The sequence below is a fragment of the Rhinopithecus bieti genome, unplaced genomic scaffold (assembly GCF_001698545.2).
Source record: "Rhinopithecus bieti isolate Rb0 unplaced genomic scaffold, ASM169854v2 scaffold_14174, whole genome shotgun sequence".
Classification (NCBI taxonomy): Eukaryota; Metazoa; Chordata; class Mammalia; order Primates; family Cercopithecidae; genus Rhinopithecus; species Rhinopithecus bieti.
In genome coordinates, this window is record NW_016807844.1 from 334,368 (window position 1) to 356,457 (window position 22,090).

The 22,090-nt window shown below is 34.5% G+C and overlaps 1 protein-coding gene across 1 annotated transcript in view; it reads right to left on the reverse strand.

The window, feature by feature from the left end:
- The window catches only part of DPP10 (dipeptidyl peptidase like 10), a gene marked incomplete at its 3' end in the record, with an annotated part of 621,968 nt that overhangs the window by 309,568 nt on the left and 290,310 nt on the right, over positions 1-22,090 (reverse strand). Inside the window, exon 4 of the mRNA XM_017883864.1 lies at positions 3,269-3,363. Coding sequence (XP_017739353.1) covers positions 3,269-3,363 — 95 coding nt within the window. The remainder of the gene's footprint in view (positions 1-3,268; positions 3,364-22,090) is intronic.

The following is a 22,090-nucleotide window of genomic DNA, read 5'->3' on the forward strand; positions in this document are numbered from 1 at the left end:
TTTGAGTTCTTTGTAGGTTCTGGATATTAGCCCTTTGTCTGATGAGTAGATTGCAAAAATTTTCTCCCATTCTGTAGGTTGCCTGTTCACTCTGATGGTAGTTTCTTTTGCTGTGCAGAAGCTCTTTAGTTTAATTAGATCCCATTTGTCAATTTTGGCTTTTGCTGCCGTTGCTTTTGGTGTTTTAGACATGAAGTCCTTGCCCATGCCTATGTCCTGAATGGTATTACCTAGGTTTTCTTCTAGGGTTTTTTATGGTATTAGGTCTAACATTTAAGTCTCTAATCCATCTTGAATTAATTTTCGTATAAGGAGTAAGTGACAGTGGAAACAGTACAGCTAATAGTTAGGAAACATTTTCCTCATTTTGTCATTGTGGATGAGCTTTTGTTTGAAATAGTTCTGGCTTTAAGAGATAACATTTCCAAACACTTAGAAATTATAAAGAACAGTTTTGAGGCTAAATCACTTACTTCCCATCCTCTAATTCAAAAGTTATATGCCCCTTAATTTCCTCCTTTCATTAGAAATCTACCTACCTTCAATCCAAAAGAATGCCTTAACACAATTATTTCATTTTTAAAAACGTATTTTTTATTTTGGCAACCATGCCCAATATTTATTTTAATCATAGAGTCTGCTAACCAAAGGTACACAGTAATCATATTTAAAATGTGTTTAAGCTAAAAAGTGATAATATGATGTTAAATGTGCTTAATTTTTAAAATATATTTGTAGTCATATTTTAGCACAACATGTCTTACTATAGAACAGGTCATTCTCTTAGGATATTTTTATCAATAGTATATTTATTTTCTCAAACGACTTGTCATGCTTTCATTTCAAAGCTGTTTATACCGATCTGATCCAATTAATTATTATTATAATTAAAATACTGATAATTGCTCACAGAAAAAACAGCAATACTTGTTTCAATAAAATATATTTTTCAGCAGAGTTTCCTGGAAGAGAATTTAAATCCAGGTTTTCGCCTAATGTTAGTCTTAAAAACATACGTGTATTAAATAATGCCATCTTGAAGTTAGGAGAAAATGATTAAACAAGCTCCTTTGAAATCATCTGGAATTATGGCAATTCCTATTTTTGTTCTCAGTTTGGGGTAACTGTTTGCAAACTGATGCCGCCTTCCGCTCCCCTAACCCCTCCCCCCACATTGAATTTAGATACCTCTAGGACTTATAAATTGCTTAATTATCTGTGCTGTGACATAAACGTCCTTAGGGAGCCTATGAATCTTAGAAGATAAGTAAATTAGAATATTTACTAAATATGACCCTGTGGTAATTAAGAGTCATGGCCAACATAGAGGAGAATAGAAAGAGACCTCAAAAGGATTTAAAAAGATACAACACAAAAGCACAAAGATAAAACAGCATTAATTAGCACATGGAGAAAACCACGATGATATGAGATGGTGATGGTGTGTAGCACCAACAAAAGAATTGAGATAATGGAATAAAAATCTAAAACTTTTGTTTGTTTTGGTTTCTTTTTTGATGTATCATGGAAAATAAAAAAGTAATGAATAAATAATGGAAAGTAAAAATATAACTAGTGATGGGGGAAAACCTCATTGACTTGCATGAATGAGTATTTAATAAGGCACAGTCACATAATAGAATAATTCATACACTGAGTATATCTAACCTGAATGCTTGGCTACTGAGGGCCTAGAATCTCCATAACATTATGTTACTTTATGAAAAAAAAAAAAAAAAAAAGCACAAATTAAAATGCATTCCATTTTTGTTCCCCAAACTAATTTTATTAAAAATCCATTCATTCTGACTTTAATCTGTATATTATTATCATACCTTCTCATCATTATTGATTCTGGAATTCTGTCTCCTTTCCTATCTTCTTACTAATGGCTAATTTTCCACTATTGACAGTATTTCTCAATGATTCTCTAGGCTTTTTTCTAGTATCCCTGAGGACCATCCACTGAAGAAATAGTAAATACTGCTCTATACTGTTTATTAAAATTCTCCATAAGGGTTAGTATTATCTCCCAAAGGAAATCCACATTCTTAGACAGTAGGCAATCTGCTGTACATATCCTTGACATCCCATGAGTACCATAAAGAGTTGCACACCAAGTAGCTATTCTTTGATTCCCTGTAAATTAGTTTAAAAACAAAAATGTCATTTTTCTTCTGACTGATGACCTCATTATTAATGTACATTAGTTGGCTGGTTAAATTTAGCCCAATGATATATAATCACTTAATGATTGTAATGACCTTTTCTCTTTAATATGTAAAAATACTAAACAGAACGTTCTTAGTCCATTTCTTCCATAGGGCCATTCCATAATAAAAATGAAGATTAAATGTTTATTTTAAGTGTACAAGTATGAATACATTTTAAAAGTAGCCAACCATTTTGCTTATCTTTTTATTTTGTGGAGGTTTTCTGAGAGCTTGTAATATATTTTGTCTGTATTTTATGAATTCATTTAATTGGCAGTCTGTTGAAACTTTAATTACAATAAAATAGTAAGTAAATAACTGTGTACTATTTTTCATTGGTGTTCAGTAACTAGATTTTAAACATTTGCAATAGTAATTCATTATCACGTACTAAACAGGTAATTATAGCTAAGTCTCCTAACCTTAGGGTACTAGATTTTTCAGAAAGACAAAGTGTGTATTAAGACCAATATAGATACACACAGTAATTTAAACTATGTTGGCGAAACAGTGATAGAAAATAAGTGAAATGGTACTGAGAGAATCCTAAATTCTAAAAGTAAAACACATCAACCTCAGCTGAAGACCACCTTTGGAAAGCCTTTCCATCTGATCCAGAAAACAACAGAACTAGAAAGAAGTCAGAAAGAATGAAAAGTAAAGAAGAAAGGAAAGTTAATAATAAATAATGCTAGACTAGCCATTTCTTCACCTTGGCATTTGTATGACTATGTATGTATAAATGTTATATGTATGTATATGTTATGTATATATGTTATGTATAAAACATTGGGAAAATTATTCTTTCTAAGCAATTACTATTCATGGAAATATTTCTCCAATTACTAACAAAAGTAAATGGGGAGAAAATGAAGCAGATAGTCACGGGATATTTTTTATCAATAGATTTACTGATTCTCATGCTATTCCAGCCCCAACTTTTCACCTGAAATGCTTTACAAATGCTGGAGCTGAAGAACAGAGAGTTATGTACATCTAGAGAGCTTTCTAAACAGTACTGAAACACATAAAGTAATTAATTGTTCATTACTTACAAAAGTTGTGTTTTCCAATAATAATGTGGTAGCATTTGTTTCTATATTCAGTTTAATGACATGTCCATTCTCGCTTTTATACACCACATCTGTATCTGCAACAACAAAGACATTCACAATTGACAAATACATTGACTAGGTAATATAGTAACTGTAGGGGAGAAAACGTGCAAAATAAACAGACACATTAGAATAATCATTTTTAGCCTTCAATAACACAAGCAGATTTCTGTACTTGGCATTCATTCTTTTGAAAGATCAGGAAGCCCGCCTAACACATGGTCTATTGTACAATGAACAAGGGGTTAGTATGAGGTTCACTCAGGTTCATAGCTTAACAAATGAAAATTAATTAAAATATGGGCAATTTGCTGCACATTCTACAGTGAGAAAAAATATGGGCCATTACTGATGATGATCCAGTATGTTAACTTAAAAGTGCTGCCAGTTGACTGTAACTCTATACAGTTCTAAATCTCCTCAGATTGAATCATTCTCATGCAGAACTATTTATGGATCTGGTTCTTCTATCACCACTGAATTCCTATTCAGATTCTTGAATTCTCTTTTGGGTTGTGAATTTGTTCTGTGGTATTTTATCTGGCTTTCACAATTGCAGCTCAAAATCTCTGAGGCTACCACTATATCAATGAATCAACTTTTTCAATTCTAGAAGAATTATGTCTTCATTTTAAATAATTGCATTTCTTTCAGATAAGTGCTTTTACATATTTTTGAGGTAAGTTTAGCCATGTTTGTTAGAAAATTAAAACATCTTAACAATATCTCTGTCTGAAATTACTAACTTGAGGGAAAACTGACAGGATATAAGGATACTCTGGAGATAAATACATATATGTAATTATACATAATTACACATATATATATAATTAGGTAAAAGAAGATAGCCACATTAAAGTATTTTGAATATATTCTCTTTTAAATGATAATCTTTGTACCCAGTTTTACCCAATTCTAGCCTTTTCCATGGTGTTGCATACACATCCCTAATCTCCTGCTCATTCTTGGAAGAAAGGTGATATTAATGAAGATTAGATTCACTACTTAAAGTAAATGAATGTGTATAAGTTACAATATCTCAGAAACTGAATGTCTTCACTTGCAAACTTATAAAACAAGTACTAAATGATGAGTTACAAAGATTATCAGCAAAAACACACAAAAGACTGTCTGACATTTTGGCAGAACGAGATTTTCTGAATCCTTCTCTCATTATTTAAATATTATTAATAGTTACATCTACAATTTACATGACAAGAAGCAAGCAATACTAGCAAAACTGAAGTTTGTTTTCTTCAGTGTCTAATTCAAAAGACATGGCCCAATATGACTCTCCTATTAGAGCCAAGAATAACACAGAGGGCCAGTAGTTCTTCTTAACCTTAATCACATGGGAACAGTGACATGTTGGAACTGTGGCCTGGGAAACAGGGAAAGACAAATGGCCTTTTTAGCAAGGAGGAAAGTAAGGAGATAAAGAAGGAATTTCCCAGTTACTCCCTGAGGCTGGCTGTATGGACTGATAGTTCTATATGATCTTTAAATTAAGGCCTCGTATCACCTTCTGAACTTCTGTTATCAATTAAAAAGGAGTTGAGTTCTTTTTTTTAATCATTAACTTAACCTGTTTTCCTTTCTATTGATGCAGAACAAATAACAGATTTACATAAACTATAAATATTTATTTCGATTTCTATTATTTCCTGTCTTCCCTTTCCTTCCCATCCATATTTATGATCATGTCTCAACAGCAACACCAATCATCTGTAATGCTCATTTGGTCTTGCCCGTTGATTTGATTTCCTGTCCTCCTGCTCACAATTAATGCTTGCTCAAATCAATAGTCCAACCTCAACTTTGAGTTCTAACATCTATTCCCTCTTTGAATTTTTTAAAATATTCTCATCTCTGGCCCACTTCTTGATTGTGATGAACATATCATTGTGGATTAGCAGAAGCCACATAGCATGCCCTAACAAAATCATCCTCACAATATTTTCTCAATAAATTAAGAGAAAAATTTCCATTTTCCATTGCATCATGGAGATAAATATAGCAAAACAAAACAAAACACTCGACAAATAGTTTTTCTCCCAAGAGGCAGGCAAAAACATCTTTGTAAAGATTGTGTTAATGAAAGATATCTAACATGGCTGGCTCCGTCTTGCTTTTAGGCTCATAGGCTGGCTGTCTTCACTCATTCTTGGACATTGACCAAGCTAACCATGGGTGAAATTATAGTTTAACCTTGAAACAAGAATCATAATAGTCACTCCCTAAACCTCATCCCCTCCTTGTTCAGGGACTGAAACCACCCTTGTAATGCTAATGAAAGGAAACAAAACTGAAATTATGAAAGAGGCCTGAATTCTGCTAAAATGTAGCTGTAGTTTCTGTAATCCCTTACTGCTCAAAAGTTATGTGGCCAGAGTTTATAAGATTTGTGACTCCCTTATATATAGATAATATAGATAATATTAAGGTTGCAGAACCTCAGGTTGGTCTTTTGAGATGATTTTCAGACTGGCCTCACCTGGACTCATGACTCAACAGTCCTGTGACCTCCCATCCAGAGACAGACTCCGTGCACAGTTTTCCCCACTTTTATAATTGCATCTCCCTCAACCGATCAGCAGCATCCATTCCCTAGTCCCATGCCCACCAAACTTTCCTTGAAAAACCCTGACCTCCAAGACTTCAGGGAAACTAATTGAGTAATAACTCCAGTTCTCCCACGTGGCGAATCTCATGTTACTGAAACTCTTCTTTACTGCAACACCAAGGTCTCAGTGAACTGGCTTTTGCAGTGGGCAGGAAGAAATCATTGGGTGATTACACAAGCACATTGCAGAATTTTAAATTGAGATGAGGTCTGTGGCATCAGAGAGAAAGAAAAGTCATAGAGCATTTTTAGTATGAATGGTGATTCCTGGTCAAGAGAAGAGAAGAAGAAACATGTGACCCCACAGTTCCTCATAGTGAAAGAAAATCTTAAATGAGTGATAGTTTGTTATTAGGGGTGGTCAAAATAAAATTAATCATTATTTCCCTTAGAATGAAAGTAGAAGGAAGTGAAGCTTGTTTGAAAAGATAAAGACTACACTTAATATCAATTTATTTAAAGTCGATTTTCTTGGATAATTGTTTGGCCTTGAGAAAAACCTACAGAGAATTAAGATTTGTAAATACCTTCAGATCTACATTCCTGCAAATTTTACTGTTACACCTGCAATGCTGCATTAATAGAAAACTTTTAAAATTCACATGCAATTCTCTAGCTTAATAACTAATAACTAATAAGGATTTTTGCATGAATTATTTTAAAAGCAACTAATATCTGCCCTTATTCATTTTCTTGGGATTTTTTTTTTTTGTTCTTTATATCTGTCTTCTGTATTTCATAATTTATTCTATTTACAAGTTTGATTTATAATCACTAGTGAAACCCCAGCTTTGAACTCCTGTTACTAAGATTAATAGTTATCTACTAGATTATGAGTGATCCTTCATTCTGGAACTACATTTCTAAACGTTGTACTATATATTTGTTACATTAAGTGATAAAATATGAGTGAATCAGATCAATGGACTTAAGGTGCATTAACATGGGAAGATAAGGTAGGTGTAACTTGAAGTAAATTTTTCCACTTAAAACATGACGATTATGACATATCTACAAGGTACTTTGATTAAATAATTTTCTCACTTTTTAGCTCTTTGACAGTTAAGAGCCCAATTATTCTGAACACCATTTCACTCATTTTTTTTTTTTTTTTTTTTTTTTTTTTTTTAATGAAAATGTATGGCAGAATAGAATCACTATCTGCCTATGTACCTGAGATCCAAGAACGTATATTTGGCATATAAAAAGAAAACATAGTGGTCCTAATTTTGAAAATTTGTCAGGAAATGGAATGTTATATTTTATCCCCTTCCACGCAAACAGATATATAGCATTTGACCATTGCTAATTCAGTTCTCAATGTGGTATTGAAGTTAAGAACCTAAGCTTATGCATCCACTTATCTATCAGGGACCAGAACCAAAGGCAGCCTACATTCACCATTATTTTACTATTTGTGTGGGGAAGTTATTGTTCATGAACTTAACGGTGTAAATCAGAACAAAAACTTTTTTTTTCAGAAATGGCTTGAAAAATTAGTTTCTGAAACAGTTAAACTCCTAAAATGGGTAAAGTTGGCTCAATTATCAAACAACTCCTTCAAGATTCCTGCCTTTCTGTGTCCTACCAATCCTAAACTATTACATCTTGAAGTGCGCCTAACCAAACCAGAGCCTGAGAGCTCAGTCTTTACTATACTCAAAACCAGATTTTCCAACCTATTCTATCTCCCCCTAAACTTTCCTTCTGGATCATTCCGACTCAATTTAAATGTTGTGTTTTTCGATATGAATAGGTATAAACTCAGCTTTGCTTAACAGGTTAAGCTTGAGTCTTCGAGAGTTGAAAACTGACAAAAATTTCTCCTTCATGTGTATCAGTAATAAAATCCGCAATATGGTAGTTGGTCTTGCTAACGGCTAATGTAAGTATGTATTTAATTTTGATGTGATAACCTACTTCAGTGTTTTCAAAATTAATCAATCAATAAACTATCATCTATCTCTACACAGGAAGAAAGTTTCAAAAAAGTAGAAAAAACCTTCGGCAAATCAGTTCTCTGAGAAATTTAATCCAACATAATTGTCATGTAAAACTATTTGATTATCCACAATTAAAATTCCTGTAGCAGTCCATGTTTTAAAAGAAACTATACTGAATAAAAAAGCTTGTGCAATTAAAATAAAACGTGGAAAAAAATGAATGAACTATCACGAGGAATCTCAGATAAATCTAGGAAGGGTTTGTTAACTAATAAGTTAAGATTTGATTCTTAATTAACTGTATTAATGTATCTAGGAATATTTAGCTATTCATGATTAAAACACAGTAGGCTCCTCATTCCACTCTCCTACAACACTGCTCACAACAGTGTTAACTTTCCTCCCATTTTAAGATCCCAGGATCCATATATTTAGCTGAGAAAACTGAGGCCATTAGAAACGGCTTCAATATCCTTTATTTCTACCTTTTGATCTCATTCCATGTAACTCTTTGTTTCCCAAAGACTTTTGGAAGAGATGAACTTTCTCCTTCGCAAAGAGAAACTCTGTGTATAACAAGTCAATGCGTTCTAAGCTTTTAAATATCTTCGATTTCTGCTTAAAAAAAAAAAAAAAAAAAAAAAAAAAAAGTAATGGCTAGGCATGATGGCTCTGCCTGTAATCCCATTTGGGGGTCGAGGGAGATGGATCACAAGGTTAACAGAACGAACAATGCGCTGGTCAACATGGTGAAACCCCGTCTCTACTAAAAATACAAAATTAGCACGTGGTGGCATGCGCTGTAATCTCAGCTACTCAGGAGGCTGAGGCACGAGAATCGCTTGAACCCGGGAGGCGAGCTTGCAGTGAGCTGAGATTGCCCACTGTACTCAGTCTGGGCAACAGAGTGAGAATCTGTCTCAAAAAAAAAAAAAAAAAGAAAGAAAAGAAAAAGAAAAGAAAAGAAAAAGTACATTAATCTGGTGTTTTTCTCTGTTCCTAGTTTTTTCCCTTTCACACTATGGCCTGCAATAAACCTTTTGCCTTGAGGGTTTTCCGTAAAGCCATATTCTCCTTAACAGCCATACATGCCTATTCTGCTATTCTCGTATATCTTCTGAGTGCAGCTGCATTCTTGCTCTCCTGAAATTTCAGCACTTCCCAAACATCATCACTGACCTGCAATAACCAAGTCCCAATATGCTCTTCCTCATGCTTAATCTCCACCTAACAACTTCATTCCCCATGCTTAATCTCCACCTAACTCAACTTCATAGTGTGTAACAATGATGATGAACAGTAGGATTTTGCAATCCTCTTCTCTTGACTTTGAACCACTACCTTGCCCTGGTATTTGTTCTTCAAATTTTCCTTTCAATTGCTATCTAAACAAAGGCATCCTTCCAAACTCAGCTGTAGGCCCTTTTTTTTTTTCCAACAGCTCTTTAGTGACTATTTTACTACTCACACCTTCCTATACTGATTCTTAAACATTCAACTGAAGTCCTGATCTTTCCCATATGCCAGCTCTATATTTCCAATTCTATACTAGATCACATATCTTGTAGACATATAAGACTCAGTACTAAAATTAGACTCAGTACTGAAATTAAACTTTTTATAGTTTTGGCTCTACTGGCCCTCCAAATTCCATGTACATACATACCATCCTGTTGGTTACACCTTTCCAGTATCTTTATCTCCTATATTAATATTGTTCTTTATGACCACTCACCCAGACTATTGTTAGTTTTGTAAGAGTTTTCTATGCCTCTAGGTATTACCATTACATAGCCCAATCAATTAGACACAATACTTCCCATTACCTCAAACACTCTACAAAGACCTGTGGCCTTCCTAATCATAAAATATAAAATTTAACATACATTTATATATTTATTATCTATCAATAGCCTATAAAATAGTCTAGATGAACTGTTGCTTACAGTTCTCCGCATATGTAAAACTTCACTCCCACTCAGATTTTCTTACAATGCCCACAATAAATACACCAGATCTTGTCCAAACTTTTAATTTTTTTCAAAGCATTGTTAAATTCCCAACACCTTTAAAGTATTCACCTAATATCTCTCTCTTCTGAACTCCTAAGCCATTTAATATTTAATCATATAATTCCTTTCGATCCTTTTACTGAGTTTTAAAATTCCATTTTGATGTGTTTGTTTTGGGTTTTCAATTACTTTATAAACTCAAGAAGGGACCTATTTCTTGTTCCTTTGAGTATTGAAACCATCTACGTCAACACATCTTACTGTTTACATTAACACAATTTGCTATTCAACTGTCTGCATTGATACAACTTTAATATTTCAGGAAATTCTTGCCAGGAAGCTGAAGTTGCAAATAACCATCTTTTCCAAGAACTTTCCAAAATCCATTTACTTGAAAAATAGACTGTTACCATCTAAGGCTCACTAAATATATCTTTCTCAGAACAACATGCAGCACAAACAAATGACTGTTTCCTATTTAAGAGCTTCTCCAAAGCACTCACATCCCTCCATTCACCTATCCTAAACTCTTAATCACAAATTATGCCCAACTCTAATCAAGACCACGTATTGAAACACCTGTCAAACTACATACCCACAAAACTTTATAAGCATCTCTTCTTTGCTTTTCTTTTTCCATATGCTGCTCACTTTCTGTGACAACAGTGATCTTTTTTACCAAACTAAACAATTAAGTCAGCCATGCTTTATCTTTAATAGGTTATTTCGGCGGAATTTTTGCAAGCCACTATTCAGTCGTTTGTAGTTTTTACAGTATTTACTATAGCCCCATCCAGTAGAATGATCACAGCAAATATTTTTGTTTCCTCTAAGTTTTTGACTACATTTATCAAATATATATATATGTACTTATTTACTTATTTATTGCTGTTGTGACGTTATTTAGAAATACATTTAGCACTCCTGACGAAGATATCTGCCTTGACTAAAATTTGTTCAACCTCCTCCGTCCACTTCACAACCAGCCCTTGACCTTGGCCAGCCTTTAACAAGAATCTTGCTGGGTCAGTTTAGTGAGAATCCTCCTGCCCTTGATCCTTGATCAAATTCCTCTACCCCCACCCTTGAAATTTAAGTCTATGGCTTGCCTTTAGCAAAAATTGTGTTAATCCAGTTGACAGAGCAGGAGCACTGCCATCCTGGACATGTCCTTCATTCTAAAGTTCAACTTAATAAAAGCTACCTAAATCCAAAGGGCATCAGCCTAATGGCTAAGGTCAGCATGACCATAAACCACAAATAACATTTCCAACCAGAAACATTCCAAACTCCTCCCCAACCAAAGACATGCTAGCCCCTAGATAACCCCTCTTGCTGGGAAGATGCCAGCCCCGAGATAACCCCTCTCTGTGCTGGAAAGATATCTGCCCTAAGATAACCTCCTCTCCTCCCAGAGACATTCCTACCATCAAATTATCCACACACATAAACATTCCAAGCTTCTAATAAGCCCCCTCACCCTAAAACCAATATGTACTCATAGTCTGTAAGAGAAAGGGCTCCTGACCAATCGGCCAGGAGCAACTCTCAGGTTTTAACTAAAGAAAACCTCTTTAACTGTCAGCTGTGTTTCGCATTTCTTTCCTCTTTCTTTAACTCATATACCAGTTTAGCAAGACTACCCCTGCCCTGGAAACCTCCTGTTTGTACTTTTCCATGTATTGACTGCTTTATTCTGCTCATTGGCTCTAAGTACCTCCAGCAGTGTCTCCTGTGGTTGCAGTTAAGTCTTTTTCCTACATTGCAATAGTTCTTTTGTTGGGTTTGGTATGGGTTTTTCTGTTTTTTTCTTTTCTTTTTTTTTCTTGAAACAGAGTTTCACTCTGTTGCCCAGGCTGTAGGCTGGAGTGCAGTGGTGGGATCTCAGCTCACTGCAACCACCACCTCCCAGGTTCAAGTGATCCTGCTGCCTCAGCCTCTGGAATAGCTGAGACTACAGGTGTAAGTCACCACACATAGCTAGTTTTTGTCTTTCTAGCAGAGATGGGGTTTCACCATGTTGGCCAGGCTGGTCTCAAACTCCTGACCTCAAATGATCCACCATCTTGGCCTCTCAAACTGCTGGGAATACGGGCGTGAGCCACTACGCCCAGCCCTATTGCATTCGCTTTGAATAAGGTCTTCCTTAGCGTTTTAGTAAGTGTCAGAATATTTTTTTAATACTATTTTGCAAATCTCAACTTTCATAACCTACTTTCATAATATTACAGCATTACATTTTAATAATTTGTAATACACTTACATATATATAAATTTAAACTTAGCATTGTTAACAGAAGAAATAAATTTTGTGAAACATTTTAAAGAGGTTTATTCTGAGCCAATATGAGTGACCATGGCCCAGGGAACATTCTCAAGAAGTACTGAGAAATATGCTCAAGGGAGTTGGGTTACAGTTTGGTTTTATTCATTGTAGGGAGATAGGAATTCCTCTACCCCCAGTAGAGGTAGGTAAAACCATTAATATGGTTAAGCTGTGTCCCCACCCAAATCTCATCTTGAATTGTATTCTCCATAATCCCCATGTGTCATGGGAGGGACCCGGTAGGAGGTAACTGAATCATGGGGATGGTTTCCCCAAGCTGTTCTCCTGATAACGAGTGAGTTCTCACAAGGTCTGATGGTTTTACAAACATCTGGCATTACTCCTGCTGGCACTCATTCTCTCTCCTGCTGCCCTTTGAAGAAGTACCTTCTGCCACGATTGTAAGTTTCCTGAGGCCTCCTTAGCCATGCAGAACTGTGAGTCAATTAAACCCCTTTGCTTTATAAATTACCCAATCTCAGGTACTTCTTCATAGCACCATGAGAACAGGCTAATAAAACCATAAATAAATACAGGGAAGGTTTACATGGAGTCAGCCTAAAGAGGTGGGATATCTTGAAGTGGGGAAGGTTTACATGTCATCAGTGGAGTCAAAGATTTTCTGATTGGTAATTGGTTGCTAGAGTTAAACTTCCTCTAAATATTTGAATCAGAAGAAACAAATGCTTGAATCAAGATTAAAGGGGGTTGTGAAGGTCAAGGCTTTGTTATGCAGATGAAGTCTCACAGCTAGCAGTCTTCACAGAGAATAGATGGTAAATGTCTCTTTTCAGACATTAAAGTTGTCAGATTATCAGTTAATCTCCCCTAGATCTGGGAAAGGCTTGGGAAGGGAAGGTCTGGCTGCAATAATGGAGATTGTCTGCAGATCCAAATTTTCCCTACAAAAGGTGGCTTTGTGGGGCCATTTCAAAATAGATCAAAAAATATATTTGGGGGTAAAATATTTTTGTTTCTTCAGGGTTTGCTATCTATCCTGTGACACTATGCCAGAATTAGGTTAGAAATTAAGCCAAATTGTACCAGGTTAATTACAAAAAAAAAAAAAAAAAAAGCACCAGTTTTACAAAATTTTGTGGATTGTAGGATGTGACTTAACCTTTGCCTTGCATGACCTTTTGTCTTGTTTTTATTTAGCCACAAAGGGACTGTTTTGTTAGTCTTATGATCTCTATTTTAACCTGAATGCTGGTCAGTTGTCCTTAAATTCCAAAAGGAAGGAGATATAATGAAAAGTGTTCAACATCCCTTCCCATCATGGCCAGGAATTCAGGATTTCAGGTTTCTCTGGGGTCCCCTTGGTCAAGAGGGAGTCTGTTTGGTCTGTTGGGGGACTTAGGGTTTTATTTTTGGTTTACAGTATACTAGATCAGGGGTCCATAAACTATAGCATTGGGTCAGTCTGGCTTTTCAAGGCCTGTTTCTGTAAAGAACCCAGCTACATCTATTTATTGTTGATGGTTGCTTATGCCCTACAACGGCATAGTTGAGTAGTTGCAACAGAGAAAATATGGCCCACAAAGCCTAAAATATTTACCCTCTGGTTCTTTAAATAAAAAGTTTGCTGGAATCTATGTTAACCTATTAATTGTTTGCCTCATTCATAGAACATATTTTTTACTTACTATATTTATAAATGTTAATCACTGATCATTGCAATGTAACTAAAAGACAGTTCTTCTGGATTTCCTAAAGAGCTATATACTCTAAAAGGTATGTTTTTGTTGTTGTTGTTGTTGTTTTTTGTTTGCTTTACAACATGGCATGAGAAATGCATATTTTTAAAAACATGCATCAAATCCCTGGTAAATAAGATAAAGTTAGATATCCAAAATAAAAGCATTTACCTAAAAGTAACCAGAATAAACGTCATTTTATTTAAAAGTCATCATAATTGTACGTAACCATTATTAATACATGTGGAAGTGCCAATCCTATGAATGCTACTTCCTGTGATAAAGAGCCTTTTTCAGGCTAGATAATGGAGCAGTTGATAGCCACTCAACTAAATGATGTTTTTCTGATTTGTAGCTAAAATGTGAATAGCAGCAATTTTCACACGATCATTTCATTCTTTGGATTATTTGCAAAAAGATCGCATAAGAGGAAAATAAAGTCTCTCTCTAGAATTTTAAATATCTTTTCCCACCAGAAGGGTTTTTTGCATAATAGTAGCATAACCACCAGCTTTAACTGATTCTGAACTTTCTTCAGTTAAAACTCTTAGCAAAAGTTTCTTGACTTCATACTCATACACTCAACAATCTTGTTGAATGGTCCAGTCTATTTAAATCATCAGGCAAAGGAAAGATGTAAGCAGATTCATGTTTCTCTTTCACTTGAGCAGCTCATATAAAGTAAATATAAAGATTGGTGTGTTTATATGATCCCAAAGGTCTAGAAGTCTACACTGCAGTGATATATGCAGAAAATAGAGCTTATTTAAAAGTAACATCTAAACTGCAAAATATGGAGGATAAAAGAGGCTAGGCAAATATTTCAATTACTTCCATCTCCCTCTATTTAGTTTGTGTCAGCTACTATATTGTCACCATGTTTTTCCCCATTCTGAAAAGATTAAACCGAGCTGATTTTAGTCTTTCATTGTGCTTTAGGAGAAAGGGAGGTCACCAGCAATCCTATGCAAGATGACAATTTTTGTATTTTGGGGTTCCACTCCAGTAATACACTTCACTATAACACCTCATTGGCCTGTAATGATTTGACTATTGCTGTGAATAATAAACTCTTTTTGTCTCTGACCCAAATGCCTCATTTTTATATCGTCGCACATACTTTGGCAGGTTAACTTGTTAATTTGCAAGTAGGGTGAAGTCTTAGACCCCTCACAGTTATTCACTTAAAAGATATCCTCCCTCCACTCCAAACATCTCCCTGCTTTCTCTTAAGATTTTAATTTTAATTTCCATGCCACTAGTAAAATGACCTCAAATTGCAGAGTTATGTCTCATTTACTTAGTCATAAATCAAATAATCCTTCATCAAACTTGTAAATTAGAAACTCAAAATGAACTCTACTTATCTAATTTGTGCTTCGATCCTGCAACATTGACTGTCATTTAAAACTCTGAAGTCCTATATTTAAATATCTATCAGCATAGCCTAACCATCCGCCACTTAGCTATTTTATTATCTTGCTCAAATCTTTCACGGTCAGTCTAGGAACTTTAGTTAATTTCCATTGACTATTGATATTGTCTAATTGACAAACATGTTTACTCTCCAACGTCTTTGATAAAGCTGTGTCTTTCTTTTCAAGATTCAATGTCTTCCCATTAGTATTTCAGTTGAATGGACAGATGGATATGTTACTAGTGACAGTAAAACTTAAACAAGTTTTCTCACCCTTATGAAAATATTTCTCTAGTCATGGTTAATATCAGCATACAAAAGATGATAGAAGAAAAAGACATATGGGTCAAAGACAATAATTTTTTACATTTTCTGATTTTAAAGTAATGTATATTCACTGTGGAAAATTTGTGTAATGCAAACATGTCAAGGGAAACTGACAATTTTAATGTGTTCTCTTATAAAACACAGTTGCAATCATTTACATATCAACGTTTAGATCAGACTTTATTCCTTAAAATTATAGATTAGGCAATATACTCTGTCACTAAAATTTCATCATCAGCTATTTCAAAAGCTTAACACTCTCGATGGACATTATAGAAAGAAAAATAAATGGAAATATCATAACTGAAATATATAATACATGCTATAGTTCTGAACATAATTGCATAGAGTAGTATTGAAGAATTTTGTTGTCTGGAAAACTAATTCATACATCTAAACAACAGATGCTGTGTCTCTTCAAATGCATAATGGCATACCTTTATCAATTTCTGCATATTTCAATTAAATCTCTAGAGAGAAGAATTGATCACTGTAATCCAAGTATATAATTAAACCATAAAGTAAGACTTAATTAAATAGAAAATTGATTTAGTTGAATAAATTGGTAGTATTGCATTCATTTAAACAGAAACAACATTGAAAGAAGTGACAGAAGGAATAATTAAAATTCACATGCTTAACAACATGAATGCAGGGCAGGAATATAAAATATATGAAAATACTTACAAAGAAATGGTTATAGGATGGTTACTAATAGCAAAACACTAGCTAGTTCTAAGACAATAGCAAGTGGAAATGAGGCATTGGCCAATAGGTTGTTATTTTTCCTTGGGTAAAATAACTTCTCAAGCATATGTAGGCTTTAAGATTTTTTTTTTTTTTTTGAACAGTGTTAAAGTTTATGAGATAAATTCAGATGATTAAGAAAAAATGCTGATGAGCCTAAAATTGTACAATGGACTTAATCATATTTGTTCTTATGCCTAGGATGTAACTTACCTAACTGTAAACAGCTATTATACAAGTTAATGTTTATTTGTTTGTTTTTGAGATGGAGTCTTGCTCTGTTGCCCAGGCTGGAGTACAGTGGCGCAATCTCAGCTCACTGCAACTTCTGCCTCCTGGGTTCAAGCGATTCTCCTGCCTCAGCCTCCCGAGTAGCTGGGACTACAGGAACATGCCACGATATATAAGTTAATGTTTTCAGAAGAAGGATGATCAGCTAAGAATTGATAGATAAGTCATTGTTACCATTTCCTACTTTAGGGAGGAGGTGGGAGAAAAGTAAAGACTATTTACTTCTTTTGGAAGTATCAGAAACTCCCGCCTGAATGACAGTACCTCCCGAACTGGTTGACTGCATGTAGGGCTTCGTGCAGACATGCATGACTTGATACAGGTACTTTAGTGTTGTCATCAGGGGCATGAATAATATCTTACCACAGTTTTCTTTCAGATGGCTCCATTCCGACAAGCTTTCTCTTCATGATCTAAAAATGACTATAGCATATGGAATCCCTACAGCCTCTCACTTTAAAGACAACATAAAAAAGCAAGACAATATTTTCCAGGGTTCTCAGTAGGAGGTCCCTTGCTTTCATTGGTCTTAGACCACCCAGGTACTCATTCTTGTGCTGTACGTTAGTGGTATGCAACGTGCTAATTAGGCACAGACCTAAATCATATGCCCATTACTGCCAAGCATTCATTGTGTGTTGGTTTTTAAGAAAGAAGTTATTATCTGGATGACAGAAAATGATCAAAGTTAGCTAAGTGACACAGACAACAGATCTATTACACAATGAGTGTGCATTGATAATTACTATGTTTACTTATGGAGGGCATTATTTGTTTTTAAAAAAAAAAAGAGCTCTCCAAACTCACCATAAGTTTGCATTTCATAAAGCAGGTAAGTACAGGAAAATTGATTATATATGTGCACATGTATGTGTGCACATGTTTGTTTGTGTGTGGGGGGGGCGCATACTGGTGGCAAAAAAAGTGGGTCTGTGATAGGAAATACATTTTTAGTAATTGTTAAAATTCTGAGTGGGGTTTGCTGTTTGTCTGGGGTCCTGTCATCTACACAAGTCATGTTTTCCCTGGAGAAAAATGATTTTGTCTGCAATCTCAAGATATTTGATGTCCATTGAGGAAGCTTGCCAGGAGAAATGTGTGCTTTTGCCAGGATGTGTAGTCAGAGATTTATTCTACTGAGAGGGGGAAAAACATGTTGGCAGCAGATCAGTCTGACACTGCTGAGAAGATATAGATATATGTCCTGGGAGAATCACAAATCTCCATTAAAGTTTCAAGTCTCCTGTTGAGTTGTTAAGAGTAATCAGATTGGCCAAGGAGCAGTCTGAATTTACAAGTAAGTCTGCCAGTAAGGATAAACTCTAAACCTACAATTAAACATCAATCAGTGTTAGAACATGAATGTGGTGAGTACATTTTTTATTGTTATGGTTGTTTTCTTCAAACTAGTGACCCTACCTCACTTCTCATCATGATTAACCAAATTTTTTTTATCTAACATCATGAGCAATTTGAAAGTCCACCCCTTCCATGAATTATGAATTCCTCCCAAACAATATTAGTTTTATACACACAGACACAAATGCACACACATACACATACAGATAGATAGATAGAGAGATAGAGAGACATATCAGGCAGTGAAAAAAGGAAGAAGGAGTATGTTTTATAAATTTGGGGTGAAATGCTGACTCTTCTACATAACAGTATTTAATTTTGGAGCTGGTTACATTAGCTATTCGTAATTTACTTTTGTCATCTGAAATAATTTTTTTAAAAACCTAAATGTCCAAAATAAGTTTTTTTAGTATCAAATACTATAATATATGTTAAAAATGAAGTATCTTGCACAGAGTATGTATCCGATAAAGTGATCTTGAGTATGATGATGATGGAGGTAATGTAATTGACTACAATGATTTAGTAGGCATTTTTTAATTCTCCACCCTACTTACATTTCATCCTCTTATCAGATACTACCATTAACCATTAAAATGGCTGTGTACTCTTAGAAGAAAATATACAAATTTCCTTATTTACCCAATTACTAAGAATAAGACTGAGTATATATTTGGTATTTACGTATCTCATTGAAATAGTGTCTAAGTATTCCCATTTTGAGAATTTTGGAAATCATATATACACTTAATGAGACAACAAACCAAGAATAGAGTAAAATCCCAGAGGTTAATCGTGCACACAATAATAAAAAGAAAAAGTAAGAAGATATTAAGGTAGTAAGTCTATGATGAAAGGAAGCCATCCCAGTATAATGAAATGATGAATTGATAAAATGTGGTATATCCATATAATAATATTGGTATTTACATATCAATAAGGATGAATGAAGGAATGATACATGGTACAAGAGGAATAAACCTTAAAAATATGAATGTAACTGAAAGAAGATATTCATAAAGAACTGCACATGGCATAATTCAATCTATAGGAAATGTTCAAATAGGAAAATCCATAGAAATAGATAGTAGATTAGTGATTGCTAAAGATTGGTGGGGAGGAGAATCAGAAATGACTGTGTACTAGATTTCCCTTTGGAGATGATGAACTCATTTTGGAAATGAACAGCAGTGATGGTTAGACAATTCTATGAATATACTAAAACCAACGAATTGTGCATTTTAAAAGGGTGAATTTCATAGCAGTTTTTATCACAGGGAGGAAAAAATGGGTAACTATGTGAGATGATGAATATGCTAATTTGTTCCCCCATAGTTACGATTTTACTATGTGTGCATATATATATATATAGTCTTATAACATTATGATGTATACATTAAATAGACACAATAAAAATTATTTTTAAAAAATAAGAGTGAATTTTATGGTATACAATTTTATATCAATAAACTTATTTTTTTAAAGGTACATGAAAAAATAGCGATGACTAAAAGCAAACAATTGAGATGACAAAAGTTTAAAATACAAAACTTTAGATATATTTTGGCTGGAAAATCAAAACTACTGGTGGAATATAAAACAAAACAATGTGCCATTTTCCTGGTATTCATTTCAACTACTCAAAGTACTCAAAGTAAAGTTTAACTTCTTACCAACTTTGAAACAAAAATGGTTTGTTCTTGTGTTATAGTTGCTATGTGTAATCCTCCTTTAATTTGTATCTTCTCCTCCTTACCTCTAATACAGGGCTCTACAAGTAGTATATATATTCTGAATAAGTTGACAGTATTAAATACATTAATCATACAAAGGTGATATGTTCATATAATGAAGTATTTTATCTATAAAAGGAATGAAATAATGATATATAGTACAAGATAGATGAACCTTGAAAATATTAATCTAACTGAAGGAAAACAGTCAAAAATAGTTAATTATTTTGTCAGTAAATTTTATACACTGTTTCTACAAATGACCCCTGAGAAAAAAGTTGACAAAGTAATTGGCTCCAAAATGTTTTGGAGAGCTGGACGGAACCAAGGAGGTCATCTTGCTCATTGACTTCATTTCATCCATGATGAAAAAGTTATCAAAAAAGCCTCATCGAATGCAGTGAAGAATCAGCAATGAAAACTCCTGAATTAGGATTCCAAGTCCAGCCTAGTTACTGCAATACTGGTTATCTCTTCATGAATGAATGATGCTTGTACTGCTTCCTTAAGCTTACCCTCCCACCTGTGTGTTCTTTGGCCTTTCTACTTAGCTTCAAGCTTTGAAGAATGTACTTTATGAAGCTAAGAGATTCACTATTAAATCATAATTAATTCATAGTTGAGCAACTCTTTATTCATGACATAAAGGATCTTCCCTAATTCTGTTCTATGATAGGTCCAGTTGACCCACAGTAGTATGTTGAAAGAGGCATATGAGTAATTGCGTTTCATCTCTTCTTGAATTATCAGAAGCAAATGTCAAACATGCAGGTGTTTAGATCCTTTTGAACATATATTTTCATACTTTATCTTCTTAGACACAGTTTATGGCTCACATTTCTCATCTTACTAAAAGTACCCTGGGTTTTCTTAATTTTGTCACTTCCTGCCATGCCTATAAATATAATTGTTCTAATACTTAGCATCATATTTAATCCAAGCCACCTGTTTGCACAGATGGCAGCTTGCTCACTTTTATGCAAGAGCTAAAGATCTGGACCTAAAGAAACACAAGAATTAAACTGTCGCTTTTCTTTGCTTCTCCAAGTTTAAAGTGGGTTAAAGAATCAGAGAGAACAGATGTCTCTCCTTAAGCATTTTATTTTGCCATTTTTTTCTCAGACAATTTTTTAGAAAACATGATATGACATTCTTTGTACTAACATTATGTTTCTGCTTCAAAAAAGATGGGCCTTCCTGTTCTTCCTCCTAATATGACACTTATTGCACAAATCATTAAGCAGATAAGAGCCACAATCTGCAGATCCTACCTCACTTCACCTGCATTTTAACTCCATAACATTTGCTCTTGGGCACAGCTGGAAGTACAAATATGATAAAAGGGTAGAAAACTGTCTTCAAAGATACAGATATGATATGACATAGAAAATCACCATTTTTGTTCCTATCAAACTGTTCTGATAGAACAAACAAGCAACAATATAATGAATACACTTTTCAATCTCAATAAACTACTTGTTACGTGTTTACCATGCCCCTAGGAAGTAGGAAGAAGGAGGGGAAAAGGCAACCATAACCTAATCAGTAAGAAAAAAATACAGTTATGCAGTACATTAAAAGAAACAGCCATTTCTTAACACCTACAATGGGAAGGCCATTTTGTTAGACATTTATACTTGTCTCATTTAATTCTTATATTTACATAAAGAAAATTATTATATTTACATAAAGAAAATTGAACTCCAGGGAACTTAATTAACTGGACTAATATCATACAATTAAGAGAAAGGGGTAGCCAGAATTCCAATGGGAGACAGATTTTAAATACAATTTGGAAGTGAAATTTTAATAACTACCCCAAGGGATGGTGCTGCTTGGTCTCCACCCGCTTCTAGCACATACCCTACCTGGTTATGGCCTGCAGCACCCAGAGGCTATAGTTGAAGGGGTAGATCCCAACATTCCTTGTAGTATCAGAATTAGGGGAAATAACTGAGGTCTGAACATGGCAAATTTAGGTGTGTATGCATTCATGTCTCCCCTGCAGGGTGCATGCTACTGCTTGTTTCAGTCTTGTCATTGTCAGTTAACAAATGTGAGAAACCATGGTAGCGGCACAACAGCATGTGGCTAAAAGTGGAGCTAGTCTTCACTAGACTGTTGCAGACCCACCTTTGAACCTCAGCAAACATAGAGTGATGACTTTCAAAGGGGCTAAAGAAGGTCATAAAGCTGGAGCAAATTTGATTAAGTCCTCCTGGTCTTAAGTGAGACCACATATTATCATATCAAAAATGTGTGTGTGTGTGTGTGTGTGTGTGTGTGT